This window comes from Oryzias latipes, chromosome 12 (genome assembly GCF_053564925.1).
Source record: "Oryzias latipes strain Hd-rR chromosome 12, Olatipes_Hd-rR_3.1".
NCBI classification, from domain to species: Eukaryota; Metazoa; Chordata; class Actinopteri; order Beloniformes; family Adrianichthyidae; genus Oryzias; species Oryzias latipes.
Window position 1 is genome coordinate 21,883,844 of NC_136248.1, and position 18,725 is coordinate 21,902,568.

Below are 18,725 nucleotides of genomic sequence, written 5' to 3' on the forward strand. Positions count from 1 at the left end.
GAAGGGGAAGCTGGTCAAGGTTAATTTGACACGTTAGTGGGCATGCGCTTTATCCATAGTGGGTGACAGTGCATTCTGAGAAGGATAACAAGCCTCCAAGCTAATCAAAGAGTGTTAACAGAGAGTTTGCAGATCCTTTAAGGCCCTTCACATTTTATCTGTAGACATCTTAACTTGTAGATCGAGTGAAAAAGGCAGTAAATTAAGAATGTCAAGTTACTCAAGATTGTTTCTCATTGATGAAATAGCGAATTGACCACACATTCACCTTTTTTAATTAATGGGACATTGACTTAACTCATGGCCATTATAGATTACTGAAGCCAAAACTCTGGCAAAAAAAAGGATAAAAAATTAATTTCAACGTTTTGTCCCACGTGGATTTGGCTATGCAGTATTCTCTCACTATATCGTTTTTCATTTTTTTCAGTTTTGGAGATGTATGTAATTTGCATAATTATAATCAATTTATTTAATCTTGAAATGATTTCATTATAGTGTAGGCCACGTGTCAAACTCAAGGCCCGGGGGGCCAAATGTGGCCCGCCATGTCATTTACATGTGGCCTGTGAGAGCATAAAACTTTTTAATGTCATAAAATAAAAATTGTCTTTAGTTAATTACATATTATTTTTGTGTAGTTGCTGTAATTATTCAATGTTCACAGGCCTTATGTCTTTATGCAGACAAAATGTTGCACATGCAATACATGTTCCTTCTAGGTCAGTTTTATGTTATTTTTCTTTATTCACGTGGACAGTTTGATCCTTCATTAATGGAGTTATGTGGGTTTTAATAAGAGAAAAAAATGTAAAAGGATTTATGCTAGAGTAACAAGTAAAACATGTTTTCCATGCAATTGTAATTGTCACTTTAAAAACTTATAATAAATAAATAATGTATTATACAACATTAAGGAGTTGTTACATTTATTCTTCAATACATTTAGTTATATGTATGTTACATTTGGCCCTTTGAGGACAGCCACTATGCTGATGTGGCCCTCGGTGAAAATGAGTTTGACACCCCGGTGTAAGCCAATTCGATTTCATTCAATTAACAACTTGCCTCAGACAGAGTAATCTGGTTGGATCATAGGAATCTTAATGAATTTATTGATTAAGTCAATTAATTGTTACACCCCTATATTCTATAATACCGAACTTAATTTCCTTCCAAGGTTTAAACTTTGAAAGTTTTAACAAGAAAGAAAATTGTAAAAATGCTAGTGTTTGTCTAAGTGTATAAAGTGAGGGGTTTTATATACTTAAAACAGCTTTGGTTTAACTGAAGGAAAACTCTATTGAAACAAAGACCAAACCTAATCATTCATATTTGGTTATAACACCTCTTTTTTTTTTAATTGATTTGAAAAGCACCTAAAAAAGAAACCAATCTGCTGTGAATGGCTTGCGTAAGTGTTCCAAGTAACTTGCTTTGCCCTACAATATATCCACATTGTAATTTAGGTGAGCTGTCAAAAATAACTTGTTAAGGTGGCGTTCGTTCACTTTGGAATTCGAAGAAACTTTCATCTTTGCAAATGTGTCATGACCAGCTATTTAGTACAACAATTAAAGAATTTCTTATTTTAACCCAGATCCAAATATGCTCTTCATTTGCTCAGACTGAATGTACCTGCAAGAAAGAATCACATTTGATTATGTTGCCGTGGCAACACAGCATCACAACAGGTTTCCCATTTTCCCGTCCAATTTGTTTCTCTGCAGCACATTGCAGCACGCCTCTTACAAAGCCACATATTTAAATAATCCTTTTGCATGCCTTTTAATATTTGCAAGATAGAAAACACACTTACAATTTCCCTAAAATCAAATTGTAATAAACAATTTACAAGATTGTTTTCGATTTTCGATTTGGTGGGCTGGATAGCACTGTCTGCCTTAACGGGTGTCGGTGACATAATCTGTGATATATTATTCTTTGCCACCAGGGAAATAAAGGTTGACTTATTTATTTATTTCCCAGCATCCCCTGCAGTGCCACTGACTTGCTAGGCATGTGCTGATAGACATCTCTAAGGAAACTGGCGAATATATCCATCTGTAAAATGTAGTACCCCTTTATAAATCAGTTTTTGACTCAATACATCATAAAAATCATGTAATTATTAGCATTTTCACATTAGGGATGTTTTTTTTTGTATTGGTCTCAGTAAGAAAAGTTTAAACTTTATTCTCTCCCAAATACAATTCTGGACTCTTAAGGTCCATCATATCTGTTAATATCAAGATTTTAAAGGTTCAAAGTTCTATTATTTCCCAGCAACGGGATATTCAGCTCTTCAGCTGTCAGACCTTCCGTACTTTGATTCTGTAAGTAGATACTCCCCTCAATGGAAGACCTAACACTTTCCTTTTTTTAAAACTTAAAGTTAAGCTTGGCCTGTGGTGACCATAAGCCTGGAGTTTAACTTCTTTATAGTTTCATAGGCCCAGACTGCTGGGGGGTCATTCTAAACTGGATTGGGCATCTCTTTTTCATTTTGCTCTCTGTAGTCTCTATGAGTGTATGTGTCATGGCTTTAGGGACTGAACTATTTATTTTTTTCAGGGTGTTGGAAGTAAAAATCAAAGGGTTGGGCTATCATTACAAAAAATAATATCAGTTGTTTTTCTCTTGAAACTAAGGTGGCTGGAAATTAGTGATGTACATATCAAGTGAATTGGGACAGACTATGAAAAATAAATGCAAAGAGGAAGTGCGCTCATCGGATGAAAACAAACAAGTCCTGTGCAATCATCCGCTCTGCCTCTTGAGAAGAAATCCGAGCCCACTCTCGTGACAAATGTGAGAGTGCTTCTATTCTGTCAGACAGTTGACAATTTTTCATTTTCAGCCCGCTGAAATTCATATTTTACGGATTCTGTTACCATTTCCTTTTTTGTCAAATTCATCTCCAATGAATTCTTGTTTATTTATTTATTTATTTCGTTTTTAGATATGTGGGAGCCAGGATTCAGGACATGGTGTGTTGTGATTTGCTAGAGTGGAATGGAGCACGGCACATTCACAGCCAGGCTCTTAAGCGGAAAATGCAATAGGTGGTGACAGATTTGTGCAATGACCTAACAAGAAAAACTGCCACCGCCACAATTTTTCATGTTACTAAGTGAAATGCAAGATTTAAGTAAAGCTTTTTGGGCATGTGCAAGCCTCAGCACTTTGGGGACTTGATGGACAGAAAAAAAAAATACTGCACAGGTGTAATTCATAGCATGAATCTATTAAAAACTCACAAACAACCCAAAAATACATTTATATTTTAGTGATTTAGGGGAAACTTGAAGCTATTCTAAATCTTTGGTTTCTGCAACAGACCAAATCCACATCGAGGTTGAATTTCCACCCACCTCTCCCTCGGCATCTGGTGGTTTGGATTGTGGTGACAACGGATGCTTAGGCTAAACAGCTTGCGGGCAGTGCGCTGGATCTTGAGCCGCTGGATCTCCAGGGAGCTCTGAAGGAGCCTGTAACGAGCCTGCAGGTCCCAGTCGCTGCCCCACAGAAGATGCACACTGCTGATAGGTAGGAAATGTGTGGAGGGGAGCCTCTTCAGGAATGACTTGAACTCATCTGGAGGACAGGTGAAAAAGAGAAAAAAGTACTATTCATTGGCATATTAGATTAATTATTATCATTCTTTTATTAACTTTTATTAATGTCACCGACGACACAAAATAGTACAATGTTCGAACTACCGTAGCCCTTTCACTGTTTACAATGAATATGCAAAACTTAACTACCATAAAGTGTTGAATTTTGGAGCACAGCTGATTTTCTCCACTTCAGAATCTATTTGAATTGTGTTAATAGCATAACCAGTTAAAGAGTTATGGTTCTTCAACGAATGTCAACAACTCCGGTGTTGACATTCTTTAAACTACCATGACTTTTCAATACCTTATGCAATTACAGCTGATTTTGAAGCAGAGAAAAGCAGCACTAATGTGTAACACTTTACATTAGTAATCAACGTAAATCAGCTGATTTAGTCGGCAACGGTGTCACGTTGCTGATTCACGCTGATCGCGTAAAAAGCAAAGTGTTAGAGTATGTAGAAGACCTCGTTTTTCTTTAGATGTTGCCGGCAACATCTCCTGTGTTAAAGGCTTAGGGCTTATTCCTGCTTCTTGTGTGTGCTTTGTTCAGATGACTCCTATGTCACTATGCCCTTGTAGATTGAAAACATCATCAAAACTCCAGAAAGCACTGAGGCTAAAAAAAACAAAACACTGACTTAGAGTGAATGGGCTTTCTCCAGGCCCTCCAGCTTTGATTTTGATTTGATTTGAAATGGTTTATTTCAAGCAAATTAAGTAGAAATAATACACAACAGCAATATAAACATCAGTTATACATTCATACAGTAACTAATCAAACTTAGGATAATTAGACATATTAATAAATATTGCTTGAAAGGGAGTGGGAGGAAGCGAACTTATATAATCCCACCCCGATTATACTGTAACCATTTTATTACATGATTTATCAATATCCGGTTCCCAGTTTTTATCAGACAGAATTAAAAATCATAAGATATCGATAAAGCACATGACAAAGATGAATTACTTAAGTATTACGTCAAAAATAACTATTTTAGAAATCAACATGGCAAATGCAGATCAGTCATCTGAAATATATACAGCTTATGTTACTTATAAAAGCCATTCATATGAATAAAACATAATACTATATTATTAAAGCAGACAACACTACTTCAGGAATTTTCATAGCAAAAATTTCATCAAGTATCAAAAGTTAAAAACATGTGCAAAATTATGCTACATTAGGAAAGATTTTTGAATCAATTTATCAAGTTTTGGAGAAAGTGTAGTAATATCATTAAAAGTCAATCAATTTAACCATTTTCAATAAGTGATTAATCATTTGTTTTACTTTTTTTTAAATATTTTTTGTATTTTTATTTTTTTTTTATAATAAAGAAATGCTGTAGGGGAAGAGTAAAAAGGGTCCATAACTGTCGATTGTCCAAGGTTGGTATTTCTTCTTTTACTGATAACAGCTGATCTCCTGGGTTCAAAACAGAGTTTATAGTTCTCTTCGATGTTATGTCTGCAGACATTAGATTCAGGTCCATATCCTTCTTCAGCTGATATCAGCGACGGTGAAAGTTGAGGTCAGGTTGTCTGCAGGTCAGAACTCTGCTGTTATTCAGGTTACGTTAAAGTGATGAATCCACGTGCCATATTTCTTGAAATTATTTGGCTCTTTGGTTTATTACTCCATGTTGTTTCAGACGACCGTGATCAAACACTTTTCAAAGTCTTTCATGGTGTTCACAACCACAACCTTGGACCGGTCCTCTGGACCGAGCGGTTTGACATAAATCCTGCAGCCTTTAACCCAAGTGTTCTCAATCTGCTTACGCTTCCTGAGAAGCCGTGCATGTTTTGAGATTTCAGCATTCCTTCGGGTCAGATGGTCGTTCAGATAAGCAGCCGAACCTTTCAGGTGTTTCCTTTGATTCATCAGAGCTAGCTTGTGTTTGTGATTCACAAACCTGATGAGGATCGCTGGTTTATCCGTCTCCTTTCTCCTGGGGAGCAGGTGGCAGGTCTCGATGGTATTGAGATCCAGGGAAATCCCTTTAGATGTGAGAAATGAATGTATTTGCTGATCCAGAGACACAGCACCGATCTCCGTATTGGCACTGCTAGCTACGCTAGCGCTAGCATTAGCAGTGCTAGCTCGAGGCTTGATTGGTACTCCAGTGAGAATGACATTATTCATCCTTACTTGCTGTTCCACATCGTCCAGTCTTTTCTCCAGAATCTCGACCTGGTTTTTTTCGCTGCTCGTTTTGAGCCCGAAATCTTCGGAACTCTTCCATCATATCCCAAAGGGGCGTTAGCTTAGCCGACACTTGTTCCATAAAACTTTTCAGCGTTTCTTGAATAATGTCAAGAGTCTTTTTGAGATCTTCATATTCCTGGGGTTTCTTCGGGGGCATGGTCAGCTCTCTTTTTTGAAAATCAACCTTTTAAGTAATTTGAAGATAGTTGTATTCGCAGAGAGGCACGCCACGCGTCCTGCCGTGTAACCCGGAACCGGAAGCTTCTCCCCACAGTCCAAAAATATGCGTCATCGGTTTATCAGTGGCTCTAAATTATCCCTTTGGTGTGAATGTGAGTCTGTGTGGTTTTCTATCTCTGTGTGGACCTGTGATGGACTGGCTACAGTGGCTGGGATAGGCTCCAGCAACCCCATGACCCCAACAGAGATTAAGCGGGTTTAGACAATGGATAGGAAAATGAATGGATGGGCTTAAAGTAGCTTAATATCTTAAAAACAAATACAAGCACGTCATCACAAAAACAAATGATTAAAATAATCCTTCAGCTATCGTGCTGACATTGTCAATACAGTGTAGTAATGGAAAGGAGATAAACAACTGTTTACATTTCAGGAACTTTAATCACATTTTTTTATGAAAAACAATTCATCTCAAAAATTGTTTTGTTCTTTATCTTTGTTATTTTACTCATTGTCATAATTTTGCGGGATCTGACTTTCTTTTATATCATTGTGCCCAAGCAAACTTTTTTTTGCACCCAGCTGTGATCCAAAATCATAACACACATTTTTGAATCCCCATATTCATATGATGTACACCTACAGAATGTTGCCCCCCCCCCCCTCCCCCCTCCAAACAGCTTTTACAACAGAGTCGAGAACTCTTTTGCAGCTATAGCTGTGAAATGTCAGAATTCTCTCCACCTTCCTTCCAGGCATGTCAGCACTCCCCTCTCTTTTTCTTCAAAGAAGCCAGAAGATTTCCCCTCCCCTGCCTCACAGTTGCCATATTTCTCCACCCAGCTTTCAGAGATGTCAGATATCTCCTCACCTTTTTCCTGGGTGCCACCTGCACCTAACATTCAGAATTATCTGCCTCTTTCACAGGAAAAAAAAAAAAATGCTTTCATTGTCAAGTCACGCCCCAGTGACAATTCAGAAGTAGCCAGGTTTTTTCTACTAGCTTTAAAGGCATTAAATATTTTTTTTTCTTGATAGAGCTTCCTAAAAGGTCCCATAGTCATTTGAGTGGCCCTTATCTCCAGCCACCCAGCACATCTTATCAGATAATACAATACAAAATAATACAAATAATAGTGTTCACAATTTGGCAACGGTTTACTTTTATGTCTTATTGTATTCCCTTACTTCAATATTATAAATTATTGATTAATACATTTTTTAGAATAATATCCCTTTTTATTTTCTAGAAGTGTTGCAAAATATATATATAAAAAAAAAGTTAAAAACTTAATTTGTGCTTCTAACAACATGAATTTGTCGTACAGTCATTATTACAAGAACCTTTTTTCCACATTTACTAAGCTGCATTTTTAAGATTATATCTATCATCTCCATGTTGACACTCTATTCCCTGGTAAACTGAACATATTTAAATTACGACATATGTTTTAAACCCCAAAGAAATAACACTACTGTCTAAAAGTATTTTGTTACAAGCTAAAAAATCTGCAATTGATCTGATATTGATTGACACCGAATTTATTCTACCACTTAAAGCAATAAATCAATGAATCAATATTTAATTAATGAATCTAATGTGACCTCACTGCGTATTTTATGCATCACTGTAAATATTAATTACACTGTTTCAGTTCATTTCATTTTTTGTTATATTGTCAACAATTAATGCTTGAAATAAACAAATCAATCAAATCTACTACTTACATTATTGTATAATACCTGATTCTCCACTCTTTTCTTGTTAAAAAAAACAGAAAAAAACAAAAAAAAAACTAAAATATGTGGTCCACCTGAAAGGCCACCAGACTAAAAAGAAGCCTTTAATAATTTTACATATTAAGCCATAACTAAGAAAATTTCAATTTGTCCAAATGCAAATTTAAAAACGGTTTATTCTAAAAGAAAATGTAAGCCAAAACAGGGTTTGAAAATGTGTTTAAAAAATGCACACTAACAACAATCAAGTTTTTGCTAAAACTAAGAGTAAGCAGCAGCGTCTCACTGCTAATTAAATGCAACTAATTATATGATCATGTATGGTAAATGTGGTCCCCAGGATAAAATTGTATTCCCTTCTTCTTTTCTGATGACAATAAAAAGATGTCTGAAAAGGAAAAGTATTGAGCTGTTGTCACAGTCCAGTCAAACTTTAATCTAAAAGTGATTGGAATGCTGAAGACACTCCTTGAGGGAACTGTGGATAAAAAATACAAATATTTCTGCCACAGACTGGTGACTGCCAAAGACTGGCGACCTATCCAGGGGGTCCCCTGCCTTTGCCCGCAAGTGGCCGGGATGGGCTCCGGCAGCCCCGTGACCCCGAAAGGGATAAAACGGTAGTAGATAAATGAATGAAAGTTTCTGCCACTGACACCACACTGTAGAAAATTGACCAAGCTGTTGACAAAAACAAAGATGTTGAATCTCAACGACTAATCCTCCCATTGATCATAAAATGTTTAATTTGAATAAATACATTAACAAATAAATAAATGGATATTAATTCCACTTTTATAGTCTTTAATAAAACAAAACAATACATTTTTCTTTTTTTCAATTAATCCACTTTTTAAATTTTTTAAATAAATGGTAATTCAAAACACTGGGAAAACGATACTTAAAATTACAATGTTTACTCTACACCATAGAATTAGCAGAGTAATTTATTTATTTCTTTTTTGCATTTATACAAACTTTTGTATGACTTCTGATCCCAAGCAAGTATATATGGTTGCTAAATCACATGTGGGTGTAGCCTTAGCTGGTTGGCAGCAGAAACTGCAGCCAGGTAACTAGATTACAGCATTTGCTAAGAAGTGCTTCCAGACAGCTGCTGAGACAGACTGCCTGCACGTTAAACATTTACATGTATGAATTTATAACTTCATACACACACCATATCATGTCTGTATAACTTATGTAAAAAAATAATAAATAAATATTTGTTTTTTTACAAATAGGATGGCAGTTAGTGGAGACATATTACATTACTTAATATTAAATGGAGGTAAAGCAGACATAAAACTTGTTTTTTTGTTGCACACTACTACCATAATATGACCTTCAAACTGGGAAATGCTTACCTCATAAAAATAGATTCCATGTAGCAGCTGTTGTATAAATGTGGTGGTTGAGTGTATGTTGCAGTGCTGTGTTTGTGCAGATAATGTATTTTACTGGAGCAACTGTACTCCTGTGGCTATTTTGGTAGCAGGTCTGTCATATTTGATAAAAGCATTATTGGTCCAAAGCCTGTGTGGCATAATGACTTATTTTTTTTCCCTTTTTACCCTGTGTGGGTCTGAGTATAAAGGGTGGGGGGTGGGGGGTACTCCTATTTTCACAGAATAACTTTGAGAGGCATTTATAAAGGCACACAAAACGGAGACACTTTCATCTACAGAATCAGATTTTTTTTCTTCATATGTACGACACATTTCTATCCTAGACATGGTAAAAAAAGTCTAGAACTCACAGAAAAACTAGAGAAAACCTATGGTTATGTCTGAATTCCTCACTTCTCACCACATTGGGCAGTTCACCATTTGTTGGGGGGGGGTTTGCATTTGCAATTCTAAAAAACAGTGCCCTAGAAATTTCCCAGAACTCTCTCTGAAAAACTATTGAGCATGATCACTAGATTAACTAATACAGACCACAGTGCATTTCGTTTGAGCAATTTGTAAATTTGAATAAAATATATATATATATATATATATATATATATATATATATATATATATATATATATATATATATACATATACATATATACACATATATATATATATATATATATATATATACATATATACATATATATATACATATATATATATATATATATACATATATATATATATATATATATATATATATATATACATACATATATATATATATATATATATATATATATATATATATATATATATATATATATACTGTATTATCCAGGTTTTCATCATCAGACACACAGTGGATTCATATTTTATTATTCATTATAGTATACAGATTATATTCATATTTACCAGATCTTTCTTTCATCAAATAGGTGATTTTTAGATTAGGAATACATTTAAAAAAGAGCAATCTGTGTAGAATCTAGAGTACTATAGTCCTGCACTAAATAGCCCTTTAGGTCTGTCGGAAGAGTGAGGGAATTTGGAGGTGGCCCATGTCTCATGGCATTGTATAATCAGTGCTACTCATTTTGATTCATGGTGTAAAAGGAAAACTTTTTAATTCCTGGAAAACAACCTAAAAAAAATATATATATATATATGATCAATTAGTCTGAGGTTACTAATTGCATGTAAATATTTTGAGTCATATTGATCTTGCTTAATGGTGAAATTAAATACAGTGCGATGCTAACCTACACAATAGGACATGCTTTTAGTTCTTGCAGAGGTCCTGGAATATTCTGACAATTTTTTTTGTTTTTTATGTTTTCTATGGCTAAACTAAACATTAAGCAAAATTGGTTTAACATTTTACTACATTTCCAGCTACATTTTGGATCTAACAGTGGACATTTTTGTTTGTTTTTCTATCCAATAATAAAAACAAGAGTAAAACAGTCATTTTACACTCATGTTTTTTCTTCTAAATATGGAAATTATCATTTCCGTCCAACAAGTCAAATTCTATGTCCTGTCATCCTCCTTTTTTTTCCCTTTTCTGTGGTTGGAACAAACTTTATACACATCTCTTTCCACCGTAATGGCTAAAATTAATTTTCCCCTATGGAACAAAAAGAAATATCTGCTACTGGCAGTTTTTTCTGAGTATTATTTCAAACTTTATGCATTATATACACAGCATGTAGTTCCTGGTGTATTGCAGTTTCGATCACGTAATATGGTAACGCATGCTTTGCCTCCCCAACAACAACAAAAATAATAATAACCACTAAGAATAAACATAGCTTTTTTTTCCTAATTTACTGTTAGCAAGTTAGAAAAGCTTTAACATGAACATTTATTGTGATGTTTTTAATAAAAGTTTGAAATGCCCTAAGTCCTAAATGCATTACAATTTTTTCCTCCCAAAGTTGTTTTGCTTTCCACGAGTAAATGTCTGGTGTTCCTAAAACTTTTATGAGTTTTCAGCTTACCAGAGTTTTCAAAGTCTTTATAGGAGGATGCCCATGACTCAGACATCCCAGACAGGGTGTTTTCCATGATCTGGATGTCGGTAATGGGACAGTTGCACTGGGGATAATCCTCGCCGCACAGGCAGATGCACTGGTTGTTCCGACACATATACTCCCCTTCTCCGTTGCACATAATGTAGCTCAGGGCTGACTGGACAAATTTCTCCTGCAGGTATTCTGGGAAAATGACCTGAAGGCCTGAAACACAGGAAAAAGGGAGATTTTAGTCTTTCACTTTTCTTCTTTTAAGGTGAAATTTAATGTCAAGTCACAAAAAACAACAACAATTGTTTAATTCAAAACATGCACTTTCTTACTTTCGCATATTTAATTTTATATTTTATATTTTATTTTATAAAATATAAATATTTTATTTACTAAACGCTTGAAAAAAATGGATCCTTATAATGAAGTGGTAACATATAATAACTGCCTCATGTTTTATGTATATTTTTCCAAAAACGTGCATTAAAGCTCAACTATTTGACTACAGCTGCTTATGGTGAGTCACTCTGAATGTGACAATAAATACCAGAGATTGATCCTCTTCTGGGATTCAACAAGTTTCCTCTACTATGTATTTATTTCCCATCCTGCACCGGGAGCCTCTGCATACATTTTGCCACAAACTTCATACGTTTTTTTTTTTGTTATTTCATACTCAACTTGACAGTTACATTAAAGCTGCTTATTTAAAATACAAAAGGCCAGTCAAAAACCTTTAGGGGCGGTCTGTCCTTTCAGGCTACTCTCTGACAGGGGCATTTACAGTTTTTTTGGATTCCGACCCGAACCATATCTCACCCACGGAATCTCACACAATTGAATGTCGGACAGCTAACAGTGCAGGCGCTTTCTTCACTTCAGAGCAACACAAAGAATAAATCTCCAGCTCTACAAGCCACTGGATTGGAAAAAAAACTAAATGGATTTTTCCTCCTTGTATGAAACAATATATTGGCGAGGCTATATTCTTGTCTAATAGGTTTTTATATGTCAGCAGTAATTCAGCAGACCACATGCACACAGGGAGTAAGACAAAAACATGTTTTTGAGAGTTGAAATATTGCATTATCTTCTCCACTCCCATATTATTTTCAACTTTGGCTGAGAACCTATTTATGCAAAGTCAACATATTGCAGTTGAAATGAAAGGGAAAGTAAGCGCGTAATTCCATACTGTACACATGAATCATTTGCGGGGTTTTGTCGCGCAGTCGAATGGCATCTCATTATGCATTTGCATGCGGCAATTAATGCTCATTATTTTCACCCACCAAAACGGTAATACATAACTGTGGGTAATTTAGAGACGGATGAAGGCCTTAATGATTTGGATGGAAAACAGAGTACACGTTCAGCCGCCATCATTAGGGTGACAGCCTGTGAAGGAAATGTAGCACAAACTGTGTTTTTGGCTAGTCATGCAGCAACACGATATTTACACCAAAGGTGCAAAGTTAAGTCAGTCTTTGTCAGCCAAAATTCTGCATCCCTTCTTTTAAAATAATAAGCTCTTTTCTTCACCACACCTCGTCAGAGCTGCTCCTCATCAGAGAGGAAAGGAACAGAAGGAAGCATGGATGGAGGGAATAAAAGGGATGGATGGATCATGTCTGACCACAAAAGAGTTCGTCTGCCCAGGGCTTTTTTTCCATCAGGCCCTGTCTGGATCCAATATTCATTTAGCTTGATGTATTCCTGGGCTTGAAACTTTAATGTGATTTGTGGGAAAATCCAGATGGCAAGTTCACGGATCAACGCAGCTCACTGACAGTGCTGGTGCCAGCGGCCGCCCGCACAATAACGCCAAGTGCCTCAGACCGCCCTGCACCAGCCCTCATACCATCATCACTTACATGTTTCCTTTTTATGATATGCGTTCTTTGATACTAGAGGGTTCCAGGAGCAACTGTTTCGTTTATGCTATCTCTTCTTTTTGTTGCCTTTTTTAGACCCCAAGAGTTGATGTCTCAGAGTTGATGTCCATACTCCCCGTCTTACTCCCTCCTACACATCTTTTACTGTCTTACTTCATTACACTCACTCCAAGCCACATATACACACACACACTCTTGTGTACCTTGACTCCACCTCCCATCATCCTTTGGCTCTCATTCACTCCATCAATCACTCTCCTCGTCCCTGTTTCTTCACCTCTCCTGCTCTCCTCTACATTTTCCCGCTGAGCACGTATTCAAGTATTGGAAGCTTCATGTCTTGTCCTCCCACTTCGCTGCAGAAAATGATGTCATGCAATAAAAGTAAATCCATCAACATTTGTTAGTGCGGTGCAGCCTGAGTAAGAGAAATGGAGCCCTCAGGCTCAGGGAGAAAAAAAAAATTAAATGAGAAACTAATCAGAGGTAAAAACATCTATCTTTCTGACTTTCCCAGCTTGCCCACGTTAGCGCAATAACATGTGACAAAGCTGAAAACGATTGGGCCGTAGGGCTGCAGTTTGTTTGGCTCAGAGGTGGGTGTAAGCGGAGGGAAACAGCAGATACTGGGGCAGGGCATTACACTTATCATCGTTAAAGAGGGGATGATGAAACGAAAGGTACATTTCACCATGCTCATGCAGCTATTTGATAACCTCCAACTTCATGCTCTGTCAGTCCAAATAATTCCCTTCACTCCCCCATGCCTGACTTGCTCTAAATAAATAAAATGAAACCTAATAGCATTTCATCACAAGCTGTGGTATACTTCTTCAACATAATTTGAAGGATAAAAGCTGACAAATATAGCACAAGTACTAAAAGATGGAGACTCTATGACTTTGGTCTTTCATTATGTCTCTTTTAAGACTTCTTTTTTTTTCTTTTTCTTTGCATGGTGATAGATAGGCAGTGTGAGCCTCTACTGAGGCTTGTAACTGCCTTGGCAAGCAGTTGCCTGCTTATTGCAATGCAACGCTCCACCTCATAAGTTACAGTTTCATTAAAGATTAATTGACCATTGTGTGGCCGCAATTTCGCAAAATAATCATTACTTAATCCACTGGTGCAATAAAGTGCATTACTTCAATGGGGGACATTAAATTACCATTGTAGGTTATTGTTGCCGCTGCAATACAAATTCAAAAAGCTCTGAAGTAGAAGTTGGTTCCTTTCTCTTCTATTGCCCGCCCCTGAATATTTATGCGGAAGAGTTTGAAGAGCTCCCTCTACATGTGAACTGCCATTTTATGTAGGTTAAAGAAGAGTGTGTATTGGGTTTGACAGAGGATAACAAGTTCCACTAGAGCTCTTCTCTCAGAATATGTTAGCATTTTTCTAAAAATTATGTTTGAGGTGTTTTTAGCATTTAGATGGATAATGTGATCATCTCTGCGCTTAGTAGATCATCCTAGATTATCATAAGTGCTCATAGGAGTACAGTGCAAACAAGCCTTATTGGTAAAACGAGATTGTTACTTCCTCTTATTTGAACTTTCATTTTGAAATATTTTGCCAAATATTTGCAACTTAACCATCTTTTAGGTCCCAAACTTTATTATTATTTTTTGTAAATTATTTTGTGCCATTTTCCCCCCATTATATTTTAAAAAAGAGGCAAAAAAAAACAAGAAAAGATGAGTCTTTATGCAAATTCCTGTTTCCTGATTAACCTGTAGATCTCAAAAAGCTTAAATTATATTTGAAAACAAAAACTCACAATGCAGGTAGAACTGTCACTAAAGTACATTTAAAAATAGTCCTAACTTTTGTTTATATTTCTTTTTTTCTATGAAATGCTAAAATCAAATGTTAAACATCCACTATCGTTAACGCTTTACTTGTGTTCCCAGTAGTTTTTTTATTATTATTTTATTATTATTATTTAATATATTATTTAAATTTTTTATTTGATAAAAGGGCTTTATTGGGGGAACTGGGTGGATGAAGGGAGAAATCGGGTGGGGGAGGGGTACTAATTTTTTGTTAATGTCCTTTGTTTTATTTATTTGTTAGGTATGTCTGTTTTTGAGCACTGAATTTTACATCTGTATTTTATTTGTTTTTTTGTAAGGCGCTTTGTGCTTTAACACAAATGAAAAGAAAATAACATTTATTTATGAGTTGACTGTTGGCACAGAGCAAGGCCGCCCCCACTTCCCACCACCATTTCTATTTACAAACTCTCCTGCTAGCTTACAGCCCCTCACATCCCCAACCTAACATTACTTGTGTAAATAAAATAGCAAGTATCAGAGCTATCTAATCGTTTTGTTTTGAGCCAGATTGGAGAAGGGAAACAAAGGCGCACATGGATTAAGTTGTCTACAAGTGGATATATCAGAATGGAGTGCAGCAGGGAGCTTGTGGCTTGCCCTTTCACAACTAGAATCTTTTTCAACTGCATTTTTTCATATGCTCATGATTTACAATGATTTGAATTAAGAAATACTCAGAAATGCATATTCAAGCCATATTTTCTTAATATATGTCCTCCAAACATCACAAGACAAAGCCAAAACAACATGTTCAAAAGCCAAAAATGCTATTTTTAATTGGAATGGATCTTTGAGGTCAATACTGGACTGTGATAAGCAGGTTTTGTATACATTTACAGTGGAGCAAAAAAAAGGATTTAGACAGCCACCAATTGGGGAAACCCTCCCACTTAAAAAAGATGTGACAGGTCTGTAATTTTCACCATAGGTATAACACCTCAACTATGAGAGACAACATGGAAAAATCAATCCAGAAAATCGCATTGTTAGATTTTTAAAGAATGTATTTGTAAATTATGGTAGAAAAAAAGAGCCTACAAACCAACAAACAAGCAAGATTTCTGGCTCTCACAGACCTGTAATATCTTCTGCAAGAAGGTGCTCTGTCTTCCACTCATTACCTATATTATTAGCACCTGTTTGAACTGGTAATCTATACCAAAGGCACCTGTCCACAACCTCAAACACTCACTCTCTGAACTCCACTATAGCCAAGACCAAAGAGCTGTCTAAGGACACCAGTGGGGTCAAATGATCAGAAGATGAAGATGGTGAGCAAAAATCCCAGACCACACAGGGGGACCTAGTGAATGACCTGCAGAGAGCGGGACCAAAGTAACAAAGGGTACCATCAGTAACACACTACGCCGCCAGTGGCAGACGTGTCCCCCTGCTAACACCAGTACATTTGCAGGATGAACCAGAGGAGGATTGGGACAATTTCCTATGATCAGATGAAACCAAAATAGAGCTTTTTGGTAAGAACTCTACTCATCGTGTTTGGAGGAGATTGAATGTTGAGTTGGATCCAAAGAACAGCATACCTACTGTAAAGCATGGAGTTGGATGAATCATCACTAAAGGGAATAGGACCACTGATTTGTGTAAAAGAAAGAATGAATGGGGCCGTGTATCGACAGATTTTGAGTGAAAACCTCCTTCCATCACCAAGGGCAATATGAATGAAACGTCGCTGGGTCTTTCAGCATGACAACAATCCCAAACACACTGGAGCAGCTTCGTAAGAATGATTTTAAGATCCCAGAGTCCCTTAGCCAGTCTCCAGATCTCAACCACATAGAAAATCTTTAAGGAAGTTGAACATCAACGTTGCCCAGCGATAGCCCCAAAACCTTTCTGCTCTAGAGGAGATCTGCATGGAGGAATGGGCCAAAATACCATCAACAGTTTGTGAAGACCTTGTAAAAACTTAAAGAAAACGTTTGACTGCTGTCATTGCCAACAAAAGGTAAATAAGAAAGTACTGAGTTGAACTTGTGTTATTGACCAAATACTAAGTTTCCACCGTTTTTACAAATAAATTATTCAAAAATCAGACAATGTGATTGTCTGGATTTTTATTTTTTTTCATTTTGTCTCTCATACTTGAGGTTTACCCATGATGAAAATTACAGGCCTCTCTCATATTTTTAAGTGGGAGAACTTGCACAATTGGTGGCTGACTAAGTACTTTTTTGCCCCACTATACAAGCTCCCAGTGGCTCACAGACGGTGCTCCACAGTAAAAAAAAGGGAAAAATAAATTAGATAAAGGCAAAAGTAAATTAAGGTTACCTTATTTTTCCCCAAATGCTCCCAGACTTGAAATGCTTTAATTTTTTTAATCTAAAATGTGTTTGGGGACGTGCTTGATATTAACTGCTCCTGCACTTTTGTTGCACTCTTGAAACAACTGTGTCATGTGCTGCCATGTGCCACCTCACAGCAGTAGCACTGGGCCTCAGCTGGCACGAGAGTTTTGCCCCCCCCGACTCCCCGCGTGCGCACAAAAACACACCCAGTCATGCACACAACCGCATGCACCCCTTTTTGCGGGCTCTTAGAGATTTCACATGTTTTACAAGACCCCTGGAGATGGGGAGGGGAGACACATGACAGGCTCTGACATTTCCATCACAGCTAAAGAGACACAACTGTCCCCAAAGTGTCATCATCTGCTGCAGACACATTTCAAATCTGGAATTCCGATCTACGACGGAAAAGCCACATCAGACATCCGTAAACACGTGGAGACGGATAATTTAAGTGGCATCAATTTTAGATAAATTCTTGCTATTATTTCACATATACTCTACTGTGTCAGGCCATGGCTGATCAGGTTGGTCACTCATTATCTGGGACTTAAGCTTAAAAACAAGTTAAAATCACAATAAATAACATCATGTCTTGGGTTTAACCAACATATAGGTAATATGATTTGAAATAGATTTTAAAATGTTAATGCTTACTAAAAGAAAACATGTCTGTGCCTTTTGTAGACCTAAGTTGTCTTTTTATATCTATACTTGTATGCAATACATACATATAAGCTATAAAAGCAATATATAACAAAAAATTAAAAAGTAATTTAATTTATAAAACAGTTTAAAATTTCACAAATACAATATCTTTTTAAAAATCCTTTGTCTAATTTTTGTATGGTGCTGGTATCAAAAGGGCCAAAAAGAAAACACTATACAGATAAGTGAGGTTCGATGCAGCTAAATAAATATAAATGAATAAAAATAAATAAAAAAAATTGCACAGATTGTAGCACTTGGAAAAATGGCAGCCTACAGCTAGCAGAAGCGAGCATGGAGAAACGCTGATTTATGGTCATGCTGGCCTAAATGGAAACTCACTCTTGATTGACCACTTCCAATTGAAAGCTGACCCTCAGGTCAACATGGAAAGATTTCATCAGCTTCTGAGTTTTGCGCACGTTAGAGAAAAGTGGAAAAAAGGGGAGAAAAAAAAGTGTTCAGTCATCCACCTTGAAAATCATCCAGTGTTATCAGCTGCCAGGCCAAGAAAGGGATGGACGTTTTCATAAAGCCAAGAGTTGCCTTCTATGAATGGATCCCCTAGAGAGGCGCTTCCACAATCTGCCCTGACAAGATCTAGAGGCCAAATCTACCATGAAATATTGCATTTGGAATGCTGGTTTATAGTTTTATGGCTATTATATGTAAGGTACAAAAGCTGAATGTAACTTTTATTGAAAATTTGATATATCCCATATAACTTTTAAAACATTTGCTCTTTAAATATAATTGTCAAACATATTATTTTTAGATAAATTATTCA

At 36.4% G+C, this 18,725-nt stretch overlaps 1 protein-coding gene across 1 annotated transcript in view; it reads right to left on the reverse strand.

Annotated features, from left to right (window-relative positions):
• Positions 1-18,725, reverse strand: part of brinp1 (bone morphogenetic protein/retinoic acid inducible neural-specific 1) — a 143,014-nt gene that overhangs the window by 12,853 nt on the left and 111,436 nt on the right. Inside the window, exons 6-7 of the mRNA XM_023960391.2 lie at positions 11,162-11,398; positions 3,375-3,597 (exon numbers count right to left, since the gene is read on the reverse strand). Coding sequence (XP_023816159.1) covers positions 3,375-3,597; positions 11,162-11,398 — 460 coding nt within the window. The remainder of the gene's footprint in view (positions 1-3,374; positions 3,598-11,161; positions 11,399-18,725) is intronic.